Below are 19,327 nucleotides of genomic sequence, written 5' to 3' on the forward strand. Positions count from 1 at the left end.
AATGATGTCATTCATACTCCATAGTTTTTAGATATTGATTTTTTTTAAAGCGATTGTGCCTCCAAGTGTTCTAATGAACTCATTAAATTGTGAAAATGTTAGAAGCATTTTGAATGAGAAAATATCTTGTACGTGGAAAATTCCTGACAGCAAAAAGTCACATTACAATCACAGCTGAAATTTGGCAAATCTTTGAAAGGTTACACACACTGTAAACCCAAGTATTGCAACGAAACCAAGACAGTAAACATGTATCTACATCTTTGAGAAAAGCATAAATCAATTTTTTCCCTGAATCATTTGCTCTCATTTAGTAGTGTATATCCCCAACATCTCGACTCTGAACTGGATAACCCCTTGGAAGATGGATGAGCAAATAAAACTCTTTTCTGGTTCAAAAAAATGAATTGAATGACCACACATTTCAATTAGATAGGAACAAAAAACATTTATTTGCAGTGCTCAATTATCCCATCTTGGCCGGTCTTCTTGACCCATTGGAGGACTGGGAGCCATTTAATCCAGCTGTATAGAAACAAAGAGATACGAGTTAGGATACAATGAAAACAATACAGTTGATGAATGACAAGACTAACTCGTATGTGTAAACATCAAGTTATATTTATATGCAATAGTGCAAGACCTTCGTAGATTCATAACAATGAATGAAATGAGACTTGGTCTACATTCTAACATTCTGTTCATCAGCCCAGTTCACGAAAACATATAACCGCAGATTAAATTATTTACCTTCACGAAGCCGATGTCTTTAGCATACTGCCTGAAGCACTGGCGGCACATGTTGAGCCCGTATTTACGGATCAAACCGTGACGGTTCGAGCACACTCGGCTGGAATAAAGAAGGAAAAAAACACATTTAAAGTAAAAGTCACAATTCCTCAACAGTGCCGGAAACTCAACTCTCTACGTGTTAGCCTCGGCGCTAACGACAAGTCGACAACCTTTGCAGTATACATTAAAAATTCGAATCGTTGCATCATGGTGCCATCTTTAAAAGTCTTAATTTGTGTTGTGTGCATTCAAGGTCTTTATTAATGGCATTAATTATGATGTTTCGTGAGCGGAATATGCCGCTAATGCTACTGCAGTTAGCCTCCTCCTTCGCCGCCATGTTGGCTCGAGCTCATCGTCCATGCGGTACACATTTTGTTCCATATTCCACATGATTAAAGACCACAAACTCCACAAATCCAATCCACTTCAGCACAGTAAACTACAATCGGTTAAATAAAGGCGACACTGACCAGGATCTGGATCCCTGTCCGAATTTCCTGGGGTGACTCCAATAGAGCTGCTGATGGCCCATCTTGTCTCTTTTCGCTCGAGCGTCGGAAAGGAAGAAAGAGGCGCGCGCCTGCGCACATGAGGTTCCCCTACGCTGCTTCCGGTGCGGCTGTTTCTGTGCAGCGCCTCCCAGCGGCTGTAAAAAGAGCAACATACACAGAACGCACAACTCGATACAAAAGGTAAAGTGAAGTAAATTTGAACTGACAATGTTAAGCCAGCTCGACACTGGCTAATTTTTTTGTCCAGCCGAGAAAGTGACGAGTCTCTGAATGACACAATAATGTTGTTGTTTTTTTTAATTGGTTGTCTGATTTAAATGACGATGACTTGGGACATGGACTGTAGGAAATTACAGACACGGATGATGCAAAATCTTTATCCAAAACTGTTTTTTGAGAATCTGCACAAATAACAGTTTTTATTATTCTAGTATGTTTCTGTCAATTATACCCGAACATTAAGCAATTACAGCATAAAGCGAAGGCTTTGAATCAACTCTTTTCCCTCCCATGATGATTCACAGAAGTGATCGAATAAGGGTAAAATTCAGTTCTAAGGTTAATTTTTTTATACATATTTGTGATAGACATATGAGCGCTTGTTTAGTACTTAAAGACAAACGCATACAGGGTTTTAAGGTGTAAAGTGAACATGTGTGCAGGACTATGAGCTGCAGCAGGAAGATGTGTTTTCGCAATGAGTGCAATTAACAGTAAAATTCAAGGTTAACTTTCCATGAATATTTGTAATACAGTTCAAATAGAGTTTGAGTTTGAAACCAAACTTCCCCCTTTTCCGCCCCGTTTGTGTTTCCCCCTGGGAAGGAATAAAGCTCTCTACTCTTCCCATGCATAAGCCTAAACCAGCTTAGTGTATCATCAACAAGTTTAGTGTTGTCCCAGCTCTGGCATGAGGAAGTGAGCCGAAAAGAGTGCGGAAACATGAACTGCAGCAGAATGATACTTAAAGACAGTGTTATGCATCAGGTTGGAGAGGAAGTGTGCATAAAGCATGGGCCCCTGCCACAGAATATTACCAAAAGTCAGCGTTTTGTGGCTCTGATGCAACGAGAAAGTGAGCAGAGGCGTGAGCCGCAGCAGCAGGGTTGACGGCCGATGGGATCTGTTCTGTACTGCCCCCCGCTGGACCGGTGCATTGTGGGACAGCGGCAGACAGTGGTTCCGTATTTAGGGTTTTTTTTTTTTTTTTCCCTTCCCATCTCTTCCTCCAGCTAGCCTTTACTGTTCCGCTTCCATGCAGCTCGCCGGGAGGTGTGGACGGGAATGGGACCCCAGCGTACCGACGCTTCTCCGGGTTTAGGTAACTCGCCGTTAACGCTTGTTTGTGTCGCTGGTTGTTTGAGGTTTTTCTCTCTGGACTGCAACTTGCTAGCCGATGCTAACTTAGCATTGTCATGGACGCTCGCTGTCATAAAAAGAGCGAAGCTCGACGTGGATTGTTGCTGCTGCTGTTGGGTTTTCCTGCTTTAAAAAAAAAAAAAATCTTAGAGGATTCAGAGCATTTAGTGTCAGTTTGGTTGGAATTATTGCGGTGATGTGTGATTAATTGAAACACGACGCGAGACGTGTTTGGCTCGTAGTGACAGCGGCCAAGTAGGGAAAATAAAATGAAAAAACAACTAATGAGCTTTCAGGAGTAATCTGACATATTAACACCAACATGTTGGATCAAAACAATAATCTATAATCCTCACACTTATATGGAAGCATGTCAGTCTGTAAACGTCTACAGATTACGTAGGTACGGAGTGTATAGGTGGCACAGTTCTATTTTAATTCTTTTTAACGCTTTACTCTGTATAAGATTAATTTCCACTTCGTTATTTACATTGCAGCTGCATTAAAAGCAATCATTTCTGATTTAAATAAACTTGCTGGATGCCTTTTCCTGGTCGGTATTTGTGACAATGAGAATATGCATTTAAATTGCCTGCAGGCACAGAGGTAGAAAACATGCAGATTACAAGGAGAAAGCCCAAGAGACCAATCCTGTAACAAACAGATCAAGTTGATTCGATCTGAGCTTAATCAACATTGATGGTGTAAAGTTAAAGAAGACAATATAAAGGCGTTGAGAGGAAGTTTGCATTCAGGATGAAATCACATGTGTCAACTCGTCCACTGAAATTAAATAATTTGTTCAGGCAAATAGACATTATTTGATGCTACTGTGTTGTGCTTACATATTTATTCTTTTATCACATTATTTTTTGTAATTGTAATTATAATTGTAATTATATGTAATATATAATTATAATGGTTACAAAACATCTTGAGACTGAAGCCAGTTTGTGAGTAAAAAAAAAACCATAAGGATTGTGTTTACACACTTTCAGGAGTTCTCACAAAACCTTTTGGCACTGATAATGTCCTCTTATCTGTGTATAAATAGGAGGTTGACCTAAAAAACTCCCAAATCATTAAGAAGCACTCATAGTTAGTGAGATTGTGTTAGTATTGAGTGGCTGCTTCATGCTGCAGGCTGTGCTGAAAGCCCAGGCAAATGCCTGACTGATCGCACTATGATTGATAGGGGACTCACTCCTGATTGTTCGTAAAAATTAATCCATTAGCAGACACTCCCTGAAATATGTACAAATTGCAAAGTTGAACTCTGATCATTTGTTGATGGATGATGCTTCACTTTAAGGCCCCAAGGTCAGTGTGAAGTTGCGCCTTTACCTCACTATACAATCCAATAATTTGCAAAGTGGTTCAAACTGTCCTAAGTCATGATCGAAGTCTCTTTATTTCCATGTTAAAACATTGTAAACTATGTAGTACTACAGTTCCCAAAAATATGTTATTTACAAAACTGTTATGGTAAACATGACTTGCTTGGTGTAGTTTTCAGTGTGTTTTGCCTATGTTTCTCAAATATTGTATTATTTAAAAGATAAATATGAGATTCTTTACTAAAGTAAAAGGGTTTAAATTCTGTTCTCATGAATTGTAAAGACAAGACCAACTTAAATAAATACCTCACCACCATTTTTCCTTTCTTATATTTTCTAGTATTTACTTCACGTTAGTGAATATACAGGATGATCATTTGCTTGACAAATGGTTAGACATGGTGGCGTTGTAATGTGAACTGTAAGAAAAAAGTATTCCCATAATGAAATTTGAGAACAGCAAACAGCTCTGAAGTGTGTTTTTGAAAAGGAAATGTTCCTCTGTGGCAGAGTAAGCAGCTGTTAGTATACAGAACTGGTGAGGTAGATTGTATGTAAACATAGCACCTGGTGCATTTTTCTTAAATAGCAAATACTTATTCCAAAAACGATAGTCATTGCGTTAGTTGCTATTTCTGAAACTGCTGCTTTCTTCCTCTTTGGGCTTGTGTAGACAACAGCTTGATTACTTTCTAGTTGTCTTTTGTTTTAATTACTATCATATATATACAATGTGTGTTTCCTCCGACATTGTTTACATGCATATATTTATGATGCTCGGTTTTAACTACAACAGTGAATCTAACCTTTGTGTCCTGGTTTATTTTCCATTCAGATGCTTCATGTGCACTGCTGCCCCGCTGCCTCCCACAACCACCATGCCTTATGGAATATTCATTTGCCATCAATGACATTCCAGCAGAATCCATGTTTACAACGAGAGATAAGTTTGCCAACAATTAGCCTCCAAACAGTTTCTTTTTAATCAGGCCTGCTCCCTCTGCAGAGCATAAGCACATCGTTCCCACAGCTTTTTGTCCCCGCACAATCAACTTCTGACCTTCTATCATGAGACTCCGGATTTACAAGAGGAAGGTGGTGATACTGACTCTGGTGGTTGTCATCTGTGGCCTCGCGTTCTGGAGCAGTGGAAGGCAGAAGAAAAATGACAGTGCTTCACCCCCCAAGGAAGCGGAGGCGGTGAGGAGGAGCAGTAGTGCGAGCAGCAGCAGCAGTAGCATCAACAATCATATCCAGGTGCCAGCAACACCTGCGGCCAGCCGGGCGCCCGTTCCCCCACCCGTGGCGAAAGTGAACGACACGCACCAGGAAAAAGCGAAGGATAAAGCCAAGATATCCAAGCCAGAGGTCGATAACACAACTTTAGTTTACCGCGGCATCGTCTTCCAGCTGAACTTTGACCAGACGATAAGAAACGAAGAGAAGTTCAAGACGGTCCGGCAGAAGGACGACCTGGTTGTGGTCGTTCAGGTTCATAACCGACCCGACTACCTTAAGCTCTTAGTGGATAGTTTACGGAAGACTCGAGGTGTGGACGGCATACTGCTGATATTCAGCCACGATTATTGGTCCCCCGAGATTAACAAAGTGGTGGCCTCTGTTGACTTCTGTCAAGTACTCCAGATTTTTTTCCCCTTCAGCATCCAGCTGTATCCCCAGGAGTTCCCCGGACATGACCCCAGGGATTGCCCCCGAGACATTCCCAAAAAGGACGCCTTAAAGCTGGGATGCATCAACGCCGAGTACCCCGACTCATTCGGTCACTACCGCGAGGCCAAATTCTCCCAGACCAAACACCACTGGTGGTGGAAACTCCACTTTGTGTGGGACAGAGTCAAAGTGCTGAAAGACCACAAGGGTCTGGTTCTACTGATCGAGGAGGACCACTACATGTCTCCAGACTTTATCCACCTCTTAAGGCTGATGACGGCTCTGAAACGAGAGCAGTGCTCCGACTGTGACATCCTCTCTCTGGGGAGCTACAGCCACATCGGCTACTCGAGCAAGGCGAACAAGGTGGAGGTGAAAGCCTGGAAGTCCACCGAGCACAACATGGGGATGGCCCTGGGCAGGGAGACATATCAGAAACTCATCCAGTGCACCGACACATTCTGCACTTACGACGACTACAACTGGGACTGGTCCTTGCAGCACCTGACCGTGTCCTGCCTGCCCTCGTACTGGAAAGTCATGGTGAGCGAGGCGCCGCGGATTTTCCACGCCGGGGACTGCGGCATGCACCACAAGAAGGCTTCTTGCATGCCCGTCAGCCAGAAAACCAAGATCGAGAACATCCTCCAGAGCAGCGGGAACCAGCTGTTCCCGAAAAACCTCCTGATCACAAAGAGACTGCCCGCCAACGGGGCCGGGGGCGTGGCCCCGCACGTGAAGAACGGAGGCTGGGGAGATATCAGGGACCATGAACTCTGCAAGAGTTATGTCCGATTACAGTGACCTTACTTGATACTATTATATATTATTGTCTCTTTTGCATCCTATATAAAGAAAAAAAACTAAATCTTTATGGACTATTCTTCATATTGCCTGTTTTATTGGACTGTTTTCTTGGATTGTTCCAAATAAAGACGAATGTTGGATTTTTGGCTTCTTTAACACAAATGTCTTTACATTGAATAAGTGATTCCTTACAAGCCTGCATTGTTTTGTACCAATAATATACTAAACTACATATTGTATTTTCTATAACAAGGTTTTCCGATGGTAAAATGCCGAGAGTGACGGAAAAAAATGTGGGACATCTTGAAAGAGGTGGTGAATCTGGAATTTGGTGAATCTGTGGGTTTAGAAATCCCATTGTGCACGCATAATTAATTTGAAGATATTTATATCTCCCCAATTTGCCGAGATCAAAGGAGATCCGCCGAGACACCTTGTTCCATTTATATAATCTCCCACTTGGCTTCAACAGGTTTCCAGAGCACACCGGGAGATTGTCATTTCCAGTGCGCAGCATGAATATAACCGCAGTGATTCAGACACGATTAGGGGGGAGGGGGGGGATGCCTGGACTATGGCGTTTTGCATCTGGTCATGTTTGGAGTTTTTTGTTGTTGTTTTTTTTTATTTAATGAAATCCATCACTGTCCAGCTGATGACTTGGATGGGGATATGAAAGTTTAGGCTACTGTATCAGTGCAGAGGCATTCACATAAATAAACATGACGCACCTGGAGAGATCCCAAGGCACTGAAGCTCCTTTCTTGTTTCTGTTGTTGTATTGAAGTTACATTTACATTTTAAGTGCTTAGACCACAGCTCAGTATCGATGGTTTCCGCTGAGGCCTGAGCTCAGTGCTTCTCTGCATTGATCGGATCCCTCTCTCCTCACCCCTCCAGCAATGTGTAACAATCAGTTCTGCACTTTGTTAAAAATCTGGAATAACTTAGAGCTGACTAGTCCCTCCATAGATCCTCGTATTAAATCCGTCTTGCGCTCGAGTTCACTGGCGGCCTTTCTCCACATGCAAATCCTATTTACAACATGGCATGAATTAAATATGGGATGCCTAATGCACGGCCCATAGCCTCAGCATTGACAAATGTTGAAGACTGAAGAAAGCGACGTGAGGCCTAACAATGGCTCCTCTGTGACTCGCTGCAGAGAGGCCACTCATTCTCTGCCAGGTGAGAAGCCCCAGTTAATTTTCCCATGTGTGAACATTTATAATTCCTAATGCGCTGCGAAGACGCGCAGATTCTGCTGCTGCTGCACCAAGGTCATGTGACTGGCACATTGTGCAGCTGCTCCCCCGGTGGAGGCTCAGTAATTGGGCCTGCACCTCAAGGGAAACCTGGCTGAGAATAGATTTGAGAATAAAGGAAGGTGGCACTTTGCTCTTGATTTTCTTCAGTGACAAAATTGTTTAACTGATGCTGGAGCTTTAGAAGCTGCATTGCTGTGTTCCCCATTGTCAGTAGCCACGGCGCTAATCGTCCTCTGCACAATTCATCCCAGAGAAACCAGAAAGTGTGCTGATTTGACGTATAACTATTCACAGAAATACAGTCTTGGCAGGATGTATGTCGTGAATTGTGAATATTTTATTCATAGTTTGATTAAAAGTAAATACTCATATGGTACAACATCTTTTTAACCTTATAAACAGCTCAATCAAGATTTGAATAAAACTCAGTCGAGCAGAAATGGAGCATTTAGCGGTAAAACGGCATTTTCACATCTACAGTTGGTGGGAGCCAGCAACAGCCGTGAAGTATATTGGCCTTAAATATTTAAAGGGACCAGAAACATGAGTGCAAATTATTGTTAATGTTCCTCTTGGCAAGTGTGGGAACATTAATATATTTGTGTTTCACACAGTTGCCAAAAAAATCTGATTTGCAGGTTTGCGGTTTGTTAGCGCATCACAAAGGTGAGTTCTTCATTCTGTCACTTGAAATCTAATCATTTCTGCAGCTCAATGCACTGGTTTGACCCCGTTTCTGAAAGACACAAGGTTGGTTTCGAGCGTTATTATACAAACATTGAGGCCAATGTCACCACAGCCATTTAAATGATTAAAACAAAACGCTTTTACTTCCAAAGAGCCATCAATCATCTAAACTAGAGGTGTCTAACATACATTTTATACATTTCCGGGAAAACATTGATTTATTTTTATTTTACAGATTTGTTGTGAGTATTGTACACAACATAACATTGAAACCTGAGCTGAAATATTAGTGTTGTTGCCATCAAATATAGCAAATTAACATTAGAATCAAAACCCATGCTGTCAGGGTTAGTTTAGTATTATTAGTAAAAACATGCATAATTCAACTATCGGAGAAGTTTTTTTTGGTGACATTTCACTGTATTAAGGTTTCATTAACATTGGTTTCATGTTGAGATTGTAGTTCTGCAAAAATAGATCGATTTTCATAACACATACTCCAGCCTCAAAGAAAAAAAATAAGAATTTAAAGGTTATTATGGCAATAACTTGCCAGTCAAGATGAAACTGAGCTGTTTGAGAGAGTTACACACTGATATTCAAGCCTACGGGCAACCTTGACTCATCTATTAACTTGAAACATGTTTTTGGACTGAAGGAAGGAAACTGAACACTCAGAGAACATAAGCTACCACAAAAAAAAAAAAAAAAATTTTAACAAAAAAAAGCCTGGATTCCTTTCGGGATTGCTCGAGCTGTGAGGAGAGAGTGCAAACCACTACACAACTGTGAAATCCATTCCAAGCATATTAAATATTCTAACTCCACAATGTCTCCAGCTCACTCGAATGACAATGTTATGAGAACAAAGGCAATTTCCCCAATATCATACACACAACTAGCCGTGCGCATCTTTTTTTGCCATCACAGTCACATGCATTAATTCCCACAGCCCTTCAGCTTTAACTGTCAAGTTTTAGGCAACAAAAAAGATGCATCTCATTCGTCACGCTCACTGCAATAGGAGTCTATATTAATCATTCATAGCCACTGCACACGTTGCTAGGTAAACATAACTCTTGGTCAATATACGAAGGCATGCAAGACAAGGGAATTCTATCACTGTGAGGAGAAGATCAAAGCCGGGCCTTTACAGGAGGGCTCCTTCTCAATATTGAATATCTATCAAGTGGGACCCATTTCCCCGAGGATGCAAGATGAATGCAGCTGTTTTTCCAATCTGCTACTCGGCGCCACACAGTTTTGATTGCTATTCAAACAACCAGTGAGATTAGAGGCAGACGAGGTTCGCGCGGAATGAATAAACACGGTCAAGAGCTAGAAACTGTGCGCAGGTGCATATTTAAAAAGCCGACGTGATGCTTTTCGAGACATCTAACCAGGCACCTAATCTGACTGATACCTGCTCAGCAGCTCGAGAGAGATCAGCGAGTCAATCAGAACTGACACTTTGACAGGATGATCGAACCAATCCATCCTATCGATGGCACCCCCAACGCCCCCTTCATCTTCTTCTTCCTCCCCCTCCTCTTCACCCCTCTACACACTGATGCCACTGAGGCCGCTTGGTCTGATTGCCCATGAGTGCTTGTGTTTCTTCTAAAAGTGGCACATTAATTATGGAGGACCGGTTTTTATTCCACTCTCGAAATATAAAATATATATGAATTCGTAGGGTGAAGTGATTAGGAGACATTTGTAAAAACGTGGAGACCAAGAGGGAGATACAGACACCGGGGTGTACCTGTACAGACAGAGGTTTCCAGTCTGATCAAGTAATGGCTGTTATCAAACACCTAATGGTTGCTAAAGATCCCAAAGCCCCAATTTGTTTGAGTAATACTGCTACCTGCTGGTCAGATGTCACAATAACATGTCACCTGAGGAGAATACTCCACATTTCCTGCACGTGGTGCAGTGGTTATACTGATACCTCAGTTTGTATGTATTGCAAGTTAATATTTAAGAGCAAAAGGTACAATTTGCATTTTTTTAATGATGCATGCTGACGCAATTTACAGTGAAATATTGTAACATTGTAAAGCGATTTCCTCATTTTTGGCATTTTGTCACCTTCATGCATGCCTTTGCATGGTGACCATCACAGTGCGACTTTGATCTCTCAGCAACAGTGAATACATGTACGAGAAAAGTTGCAGTAAATAGTTTATTTGTCATTTATACTTTACACCGAAATCCCGTGGGCTAGATTGGACTCCTTTTCTCTGCCTTTGAGTGGTATGTTTGATACCCCTATTCCAAGCAATGACCTCCGACTAGTTCAGTAAACCAGTAATGAGTCAATGTAGTGTCAAACCTATTTTAGTTCAGAGGCCACATACGGCCTAATTTCATTTTTGAGTGGGCCAGATTGGTTAACTCGTGCCATAATAACCTATAAATTAAGTTTACTTTGTTGTGGCACAGAGTATACATGATTAAAATGTCAATTTTTTTGTTTGTTATTTATGTTAAAAGGTCCAATTTCATCACTGTGCATGACTCTATATATGCTGTCCTGCTAGTAAATAATACTAAAAAAAGAAAATTCCCCACTTTATTGGAAAGGTACTGCTTACCCTTCAATCTGTCTCAACACGTACACAACAAGCTCGTCTCTATTTCTCTTCTTTTATTTAAATGACACTTCAACATGCCATCGCAAGAACAAACTCATTAATAACAGGAACGAAGGCTTCGTGGCTGCACTGCTCACACTGACTCACCAGAATAAAGTGCACAGGCACTCCAACAAGACCTTGAATTTTAAAACGCATACCTTCTTACTATTTACGGTAATAATAAAAAAAAAAAAAAAAAAAAAGGCAGGAGGGGGATGAATCATGGCCTTCATGGACTCCAGCCATTTAAGGTACTACTTGACTTTTCCTGCATCAAAAAAAAAAGAAGAAAAGAAAAACCTTGTTTTGTACCTGGCACAAATTCAGATATGATTGTTTCATAGCACAAGCAGTCAGCTGCTGAGTGAAAACACCTGTAAAGGACCAAGAGAATGCTTTCAGCAAACCGTCCAAGTGGTGACTCAGATTCAACATATTTTCTACCTTATACAACTGGATTTGCTGCAGTGGTCCAAGATTGAATCGTACTCCCCCTGACTGAATCAGTGAGGCTTGAGTCAGGAAGGTCATCCGGCATAAAACAAGTTACGGTGCTTAAAATGTCTGCTTTACAAATGCAAACGGTTGTATTTCAGATGCGCCGACATACAATTTCACTGAATTGTACACTTGAAAAAAAAAAAATCACTCTCTGAATGATTAAAAATGTTTCAGTACGAAAACTATTTGAAATGTGGGAGGTTCTTTTTTGTTAATGTTGTGTTGTTGACATTTTGTTCTTTGTATTCTAGTCTGGAATGTACATTTTGTTGCTCTGAGTTTGGGGGTGGGCGCTCATGAGCTTCTTGCTTCAGCCCACTCCTTTTGAGCAGACTGTGTACTGCTCAAATAAATAAATAAAATAAACTTAAAATAAAATAAACATTTGGATTAGAAAACACTGCTGTTTCCTATGTTTTTTTTCACTTCTTAATCACCACACTGTAGCAAAGTGGTTAGTAGGTTCCCACAGCTTTAATCCAGGAGTTTGCACGTTCTCTAAAAGTTTGTGAACGTTCTCAAAAATCGATACCTTCAAGGTTATGTACAGTGAAGACAAATAGACCACGCAGTCTGTCAAAGCTGTTTTTAATAGGCGTCACATGGAGGAAAAGGCTCCCACCGGTAAAATCCTCAGTCCTATGTTGGGTGCTGGGAGGAAAAAACAAACAACACCCTCAACTCGAGCACCTACACCGCCATCAAGTACTGACATTTGTCAGTTGGTTTTCAACACAGTGTCAAAAGTTTTGTTCACAAGTTCAGCATCTGTTTAGCAGTTATTAATCACAAGAAGTGGAGTCACAGATTTTCAGCCCTGTCAGCGGAACATGGTTGTCAGTCTTTGTTAAAGTGAATTCACAAGCATGTTGGTTGGAGAGGATGGGACTAGTGAGTATGGGCGCGGGGTAGGGTGGGGTGGGTGGGGTAACAATGCCAGCGTTAGTCTTCCTGTGGTTTACCTGAGCTCGGAATGATGGCTGAATTAGAGCACTGCGTCTGCGCCGACCTGCCAACGTCGTAAAAGAAATCTGCGGCGACAGGCTAGCTAGCGTTCAGCACTACCTGTTAGACAAAGAGGATTTCATAGACTTTTCCTATACCAAACGTTTCATTAATAAAAATACACCTGAATTCTCTTTATGTACAACAACAAAAAAAAGGAAACAGTTTTACCTGCATATTTAAGATTCATTTTTTTTAATATTAGGTATAGATTTCTGTATTAGAAATATCAGTATTTTCTGAAATGAGGATCTTTGAACTAATGTTATAATGATAATTTCACCCATAAATCATTGAAGTACAATATTTACATATATTACAGAGCCCATTTAATCAGAAACAATATTAAAATAAATGTTCAATAGATACAAAGGTTTTGTTTAATTCTATGTATAGATATTTATATATATATATATATCAACCTTGTCAAGGAGTCCTTACACGCTCCAAAAAATGTAAAGCCATTCTCCTCTAACAAACTATTAAGTGCAAACTATTTTATTTTCCATATAAAAAAAACTGATTGCAGCATCCAGCGTTGAGACAAAGAGCAAAAACAAGCCGGTCCCCCAAGTGCTTCCAAAGCTGTCAACGAAATGTTTTAGTACATGTTCCTGTGATGGACTGAAAAATGTTTGGAGGTGGGAGGGTGTAACCAAAGCAAATTTGTGCAAAATAAACTGTCCAAGTGTGAAACCTCAAAACGTTTTTGTAAATCGGGTGGGAGGGGTGGGGGTCTTTCTTGGTGGTGGGAAAACTTCAGCTGCACCCAGGAGTGAGAGGAAAGGGGGGAAGAAAAAAAAAAACACTTTTGGGGATATGCCGCTCATCTTTTTCCCTTTATCTGTGAATGCATTATGAAAAACAAAAAGAACTGGTGTTGAATTAATCCCCAGACACAAAAGGTTAGGCTGAGGCATCATCACAAAGCTTATACCGTGTCTAGTCTTTGAAGATCTACAGGCACAATAGATTGGGTATTAGTCATTTTCAGACTAGACACGACTTGATATGACCAGAGACGCAACAGTGAGCCAGTCGAACTCTCTCATTAACCTCCTGGATGAGTTAAAGCTCCTATGAACAGTAGCACCCATTTAAACACCCCCCCCCCGCTGACAGAAGAAAATATAAAGAAAGCAAGTGGGAGGACAAGTCTCACCCTGGCTTGGCCATCACCACTTATCTCGACATAAAAGCAACAACAACATCAGGGAGCTCGAAGTCATGACAATGAACTGGGACATTGGAGGTCGTGTGGTGTGTGACAGTGTGTGAAGAAGCGCTGCAGGGCCTTGGCCTTGGTCATCCCCGTCTCTGTGGCATGGAGCTGTCATTAGCAGCACCAGCACTAGGGCTATACTACTGTTCCACTGGGGGAGTTGGCTGGGTTGTTTTGAGATGATAGCAATCCCTGTGGAGAAACAGATAACACACATTGATAACAAACAATAGTGTTACTTGAATGTAAAGCAAGAGGCAGAATAGTGAGGCCGTGAGGTTTACTGTCAGATAAATCCTAATGACCATCGAAATGATGTGTGGGGGGGGGGGGGGGGGTCGAGTATAAATCTGGAAATAACCAAAACCTCTGGCTGTATTCGTCACCACTAACAGCTTGTGAACAACAGTGAGTTTACAGGTGTCACATGACAGTATCCTCAAGAGGCCTGTCACTCACCACTTTCCCAGGCCTAGCCCATGTGCAAACGAAACCCTCCTGACAGGCTGTTACCAGACAGTCCTCAAGGAAGATTAACACAGTGAGTCTTTCGTGAGCGATCTTCTTGCACACCAGGGGTTCGAGGAGCGGCACCTCCTCCATGCGCGGGCACAGTATGGTGCCTAAAGTCTTCGCGGCGTCGGCCTTTGCTGTCCGCGAGGAGCTGAGCTGGTTGAGCTTGTCGCTGCTCTTGCTGCTGATGTGGCCCATGCTGTGGTTTCTCTTGTGGTCCTTCTCGTGGCGCTCTTTGCGCGAGTCGTGCAGCGACAGCGTGGCGAACTTGCTGACGCTGGTGGCAATGAACGCGCTGTCCATGATGCTGTTGCCCTTGGTGCTGGAGGTGGTTGTAGAGGTGGTGGTGGTGGCGGAGGTGCTGCTGTTGCTGCCTGTGTGACTATTAGGGGTGCTGCCCCCTGCTGGGTTGGAAGCGTGAGGCAAGCTATTTGAGCGAGGCAGGGTGTTGGGGAGGGAGTTTGCCGTATTCCCACTGGTGCTACTATTGCTCATATTGTCTTTGCCGTTGGTGCCGCTCGAGTTGGTGGCAGCGGTGGTGTTGGTGGATACAGTAGTAGTAGTAGTAGTAGTAGTAGTAGTAGTAGTAGTAGAAGTAGTAGTAGTAGTATTAGTAGTTTGTCCAGTGGCTGGAGGACTTGTGGCATTCATAACATTAGTGTGAGTCCTAGTGCGTGACAAAGGAAGGTGTGGGAAAAGAATGTCCTCTGTAAGGTCCCACAGACACAGCTGGGTATCCTGTCCCACCGAGCCAAATCTGTAGGTCACACTAACAGGCCTGCTGTCCGTAGAGTTTCTCTTAGAGAGCCGTGAATGAGAGCTGTTTGCTCTGTCCACGCCTGCACCAAAGTGAATCTGCTCATGGAAGTCCTCGTCGCTGCCGCTGAACTCGGCAGGGGGCTCACCGTCCTCCACACTGGTGGTGCAGTGGTCGAACGCCACAACGCTCACCCACGACTTGTGACCGTGTCCCCGTGCAATGACTCTGCAGTCCAAAAATGACCACACCGTCACCAGGTCGTCCTCCCCTCCTGCCACAATGTATCGTCCGTCGGGGCTCCAGCACACGCACAGTAAACCACCAAAGTAGCTCTTCATCGTCCCGTGGAGCTCCGCGGCGTCGAAGCCAAACACCCGCAAAAAGCCGTCCTGGCTCGCACAAGCCAGAAACTTGCCATCCGGAGAGAAAGCAAACTCATTCAGGGCCCCCTCGCCCACTGTCCAGCGCAGTAATGGGTTCCGGGCTGACTTGCTCTTGCACGTATGCACCGCATAGTTTTCTCCCTGTTTGAGGAGCTGATAGTGAGGCGCCGTCGTTCCACAGGTGTTCTCCACATTGTACAAATACATGCTGCCGCTGGAGTGAGCCACCAGGAACAGGCTCTCCGAACCAGGAACCCATCGCACACACGTGACTCTCGATTTGTCTATAAGTCTCTGGGGTTATGGGGGCGGGGGACCAAAGAAGAAAAATGGTCAGTGACTTTGTTGCAAGAGATGAATTAAAACAAATACAAGTATTGTCATTTTAACTGCTGTCAGGCAAACAGTAACTTACCTCCTCATTGAAGAGTTTGCTGGTTTCCTTCTTTATGGGATCTATAAGTTGCACCTGGCCTGCTGAGAAGCCCACCAGCAAGGAGACGCTCTCCGCCGTGGCCGTGAGAGGGTTGAAGTCATGACAAGTAGGCTGCGTTCCTTTGTATATCCTCTTGTCTATGGGCTTACTAAGATCTGCAGCCTGGAACAATCAACATATAGAAATGACATCATCTTAAAAAGGCACAATCTTTTCTGTTAATTGCAACTGTGTGACAGACACCATTTTGCAGACATGGTGTGGAAAGTGTTCATCCAAAAATAGAGAGGGACAACAATAAAGCCTGGCCAGTGCGAGTCTGACATTTATGACAGCTTTATATTTTATACTGCAAGTCTCTTGTGGTCTATTTTGGTTGCACTGAAGGAGCCAGAGAAAAGGCTTAGAGGCTGCGACTACAAAGCTATCAGTATTTTCAGAGAAGCAGCTCAAAATAAGGATGAGGACGCTGACATATCAAGTCCCACAGTGATGCCTGGCCTGTTCAGTATAAAACCCATCCGGGTATCATAACCACAAGCAAAAGCCGCTCAATCTACAGTGATTTGTAAACAATAGACTTCTGCTATCAAGATGTTGACATTCCCTGTCCATAGAAACCATCTGCTCAGTTCAAAGACCACAAATATAGAACAGTGTTTGCCTGATATGCTGGCTGTGTCAAAATGTTTATTGTGATAGAACAATTAGTTCCTGAAAATGGGTACAATTGAATAGAGGAGTCTTCAACCTCAGTCAAGCCCTGTATTTGTCATGAGCATAATTATACACGGTGTAACATGCAGTGAAGTGTTTAGACACCAATTATTTAGATAACTGAGAGGGGGACTACTTGGATAAATAAACAACTTCTCTTTTATAAGCACTGTGACCAATAGCAGCCTCTCTGTTGACCCTGATCACAGTTGATTGAACACTTCCAGACAATTCAACATCAGTGAGCCAGCTTGGAACACAGTAGATACAGATGTTTGTAACGATAAGTCATAGCCACATCGAACCTGGCTTTACGCTGTAATTTCTAGTAATAGTATGGGATGGATGTGCCTATGATACTCACTAAACTGATCATGAAGAAGAAAGATGTTTTGGTCTTATGATTGACAGGTTAGATATCAAGTAGGGGGATTCAAAACAGAGAACAAGCCTAATGCCTGGGGCACCACTGACCCAACATGCTGAACGATAACTTAATTAACGTGTTTTTTGAAAAAACATATTCAGCCTGCAGTGTGCGTGTGCGAATGGACGAAGAAAATACCCATTTACGTGTTAGTTTCTGTGTCATTGTTTCAAACACCTTCAGTCATCTGAATATGCGTTTACGTGCAGCTCAGTCATGTCACAATGTTGTCTCTGGTGTCAGGGGGTTAAGGTCTCGCAAACATTGGCAAATACCATGCATACCAATCCTCTTCCTTAACTTGCTGAACTGTGCTACACAGTAATTAACAAGCTTCAAAGCACTATTGCTTACATATCAATGGTGGGAATAAGAGATAGATTCATAGGAATTTTCACAATTTTCTCCTGGTTTTACCTATTTTATGACAGTTTGCAGAGGAGAAAAACAACATTTTTGGATTAGGCTGGTGAGCCACACTGTGATTGTATTTTCATTCATAGACTTAAAGACTGAGATGTCGTTGAAAGTGGAACACAAATCTAACTAAAATGGGTAAAACTATGAGTGAGACACCAGCTGTACAAACACAAACGGTTCTTTCAAAGGTTGGTACTGAGCCACCAGGATGTGACAGCAGCACCAAGCCAGTATGTGGAGAGGAAAAACTCAAGTGTGACATTCCTCTTTTAGTAAGTTCGGATGGATTTAGAAATGTGATTCTTGTGTCCAGCACAGTGGACCAATGGTTGGTGCTCTCGACTCAAAGTGAGAATGCCATAAGTTGAAATACAAGCCGGGCCTTTCTGTGTGTAGTTTGCATGTTCTCTCTATGTGCGAGTTTCCTTGGGATACTCGAGTTTCTTCTCACGGTACAAAAACATGCATGTGAGGTAGTTGATTACCCTAAATCTCCCTTAGGTAAAAATGTTAGTGTGTGTGGTTGTCTGTTATTCTGTATATCTCCTGTGACGGACTGGCGACTTGTCTCTGTGTACTCTGCCCCCGCCTGTTGTCAGCTGGGATTGGCTCCAGCGCCCCTGCGCAGGATAAGGCGGTAGGGATGGATGGACTTAAAAGAACCACATCATCATTCTTAGCCCTGATCAACAAGACCCAACGTGGCTTTCTGCAGTGACATCGTCGGTGTATGCAACTAAACAGTGGCTCACACTGCATCACATCCAAACCCTGACAGCACATCATCACTTCCAGTCCAACAGCTACCACTGCAACAACACAACTACTGCTGGCTCTGCTGCCCACTCTCATTGTAAAGGTTTGGCTGGGACATAAACAAACACAATGTGACATGGCGTGACGTGACAACACCTTTCTCAGCTCATCTCCAGATCTCATGTCACAGCTTGTCACCGACTGAAGTCGCACAGATTCAACAACAACAAATGTGGCGACGTTAGCTCGGAATGCTAATTAGTCCCCTAACTTAGCTTGGTCTGCTACATGGCCTTGTCTTCACAGTCTACGCACTTTAACAGCAGAAGCTGGGAGAGCTGACAACCGAGACACGACACGTTTAAAGCCGCCAAACCACCGGGGCCGCTCGGGGGCGACGGTGTCCTCGGTGTTTACCTTTCTCACGCCTTTGTAGATGTAAAAGTAGAGCTCCCGGCCCACATTGAAACAGATCCTGTCGCCGTTGCCGGACTGGTCGTTCACGTTCACGAAGGAGACCTTGACGGGATTGGAGCCCTGCGAGTTGAAAGGCACCCTATTCGGGCGGCTGTATTCGGAGTGGGTGAGGAGTTTGTAGACGCCTTCTCGGGTAGTGAATTGAGTTTTAATTTCGTTCATCTCCTTCCCTCCTCCCTCCGCCGCCATCTTGAAAATTGGCGTTCATCCTTGTCCCAGCCCCGGATGTTACAGTGTGCGCATGCGTGCGGACGATTCCTGCAGACCGGAGTTCAAAGGTAAACAAAGTGTTTAAAAAAAGACACATTTATTATTTTGTGAGTGTTTCTAAAATAACACTGTCGGCACGAACAAATCACATGCAGTATCTCACATCCACTTCACTAGTTACATATAAAATAGCGTCCAACATATGGCCCAAGGGCCACAAGTGGGCCACCAGAGAGTCCAATCTCGCTTCAAGATTAAATTTATCAGCTATGAAAGATTATGACATCAACTGTAATGTATTTATTTGACCACCAGGGGTGCGCTTTATTATATTTGACGTGAGTCTGGTCAGGTAATCAGGATTGCTTCACAAATGCAGAAAAGTCTCTACATTTATGATGATTTCTAGATCTCAACAATTA

General features: G+C 42.9%; 3 protein-coding genes across 4 annotated transcripts; 1 reads left to right on the forward strand and 2 right to left on the reverse strand.

The window, feature by feature from the left end:
* Nucleotides 1-433: 433 nt before the first annotated feature.
* rps29 (ribosomal protein S29) lies at nt 434-1,414 on the reverse strand. The gene is made up of 3 exons (XM_080513952.1): nt 1,266-1,414; nt 751-850; nt 434-525 (listed from the first exon to the last, which is right to left on the reverse strand). The coding sequence occupies exons 1-3, from the start codon at nt 1,325-1,327 to the stop codon at nt 517-519; spliced, it is 171 nt and encodes a 56-aa protein (XP_080370078.1). The 5' UTR covers nt 1,328-1,414; the 3' UTR covers nt 434-516.
* Nucleotides 1,415-2,414: 1,000 nt separating this feature from the next.
* mgat2 (alpha-1,6-mannosyl-glycoprotein 2-beta-N-acetylglucosaminyltransferase) lies at nt 2,415-6,621 on the forward strand. The gene is made up of 2 exons (XM_080513951.1): nt 2,415-2,628; nt 4,839-6,621. Exon 2 carries the CDS (start codon nt 5,072-5,074, stop codon nt 6,476-6,478), a length of 1,407 nt encoding a protein of 468 aa, XP_080370077.1. The 5' UTR covers nt 2,415-2,628; nt 4,839-5,071; the 3' UTR covers nt 6,479-6,621.
* Nucleotides 6,622-12,151: 5,530 nt separating this feature from the next.
* Nucleotides 12,152-18,887, reverse strand: wdr20b (WD repeat domain 20b). Of its 2 annotated transcripts, XR_013937025.1 has the most exons (5): nt 18,636-18,884; nt 15,878-16,060; nt 14,266-15,756; nt 12,542-13,998; nt 12,152-12,230 (listed from the first exon to the last, which is right to left on the reverse strand). XR_013937025.1 is itself a non-coding variant. In XM_080514305.1 (4 exons), exons 1-4 carry the CDS (start codon nt 18,882-18,884, stop codon nt 13,942-13,944), a joined length of 1,980 nt encoding a protein of 659 aa, XP_080370431.1. In that variant the 5' UTR covers nt 18,885-18,887; the 3' UTR covers nt 12,152-13,941. The 2 variants fall into 2 exon arrangements, 1 of the variants encoding a protein (XP_080370431.1); XM_080514305.1 differs by having other exon boundaries at nt 12,152-13,998; nt 18,636-18,887.
* Between the last annotated feature and the right edge of the window lie 440 nt (nt 18,888-19,327).

This window comes from Blennius ocellaris (genome assembly GCF_963422515.1).
Source record: "Blennius ocellaris genome assembly, chromosome: 18".
In the NCBI taxonomy this organism is placed as follows: Eukaryota; Metazoa; Chordata; class Actinopteri; order Blenniiformes; family Blenniidae; genus Blennius; species Blennius ocellaris.

Coding starts and splice junctions, on each gene's coding strand:
- rps29 (XM_080513952.1), bottom strand. CDS start 1,327: ATGGGCCATCAGCAGCTCTATTGGAGTCACCCCAGGAAATTCGGACAG. Junction 851..1,265: donor GGACAGGGATCCAGATCCTG/GTCAGTGTCGCC, acceptor TCTTTATTCCAG/CCGAGTGTGCTCGAACCGTC.
- mgat2 (XM_080513951.1), top strand. CDS start 5,072: ATGAGACTCCGGATTTACAAGAGGAAGGTGGTGATACTGACTCTGGTG.
- wdr20b (XM_080514305.1), bottom strand. CDS start 18,884: ATGGCGGCGGAGGGAGGAGGGAAGGAGATGAACGAAATTAAAACTCAA. Junction 16,061..18,635: donor TCTACAAAGGCGTGAGAAAG/GTAAACACCGAG, acceptor TGATTGTTCCAG/GCTGCAGATCTTAGTAAGCC. Junction 15,757..15,877: donor GCAAACTCTTCAATGAGGAG/GTAAGTTACTGT, acceptor CCATAACCCCAG/AGACTTATAGACAAATCGAG.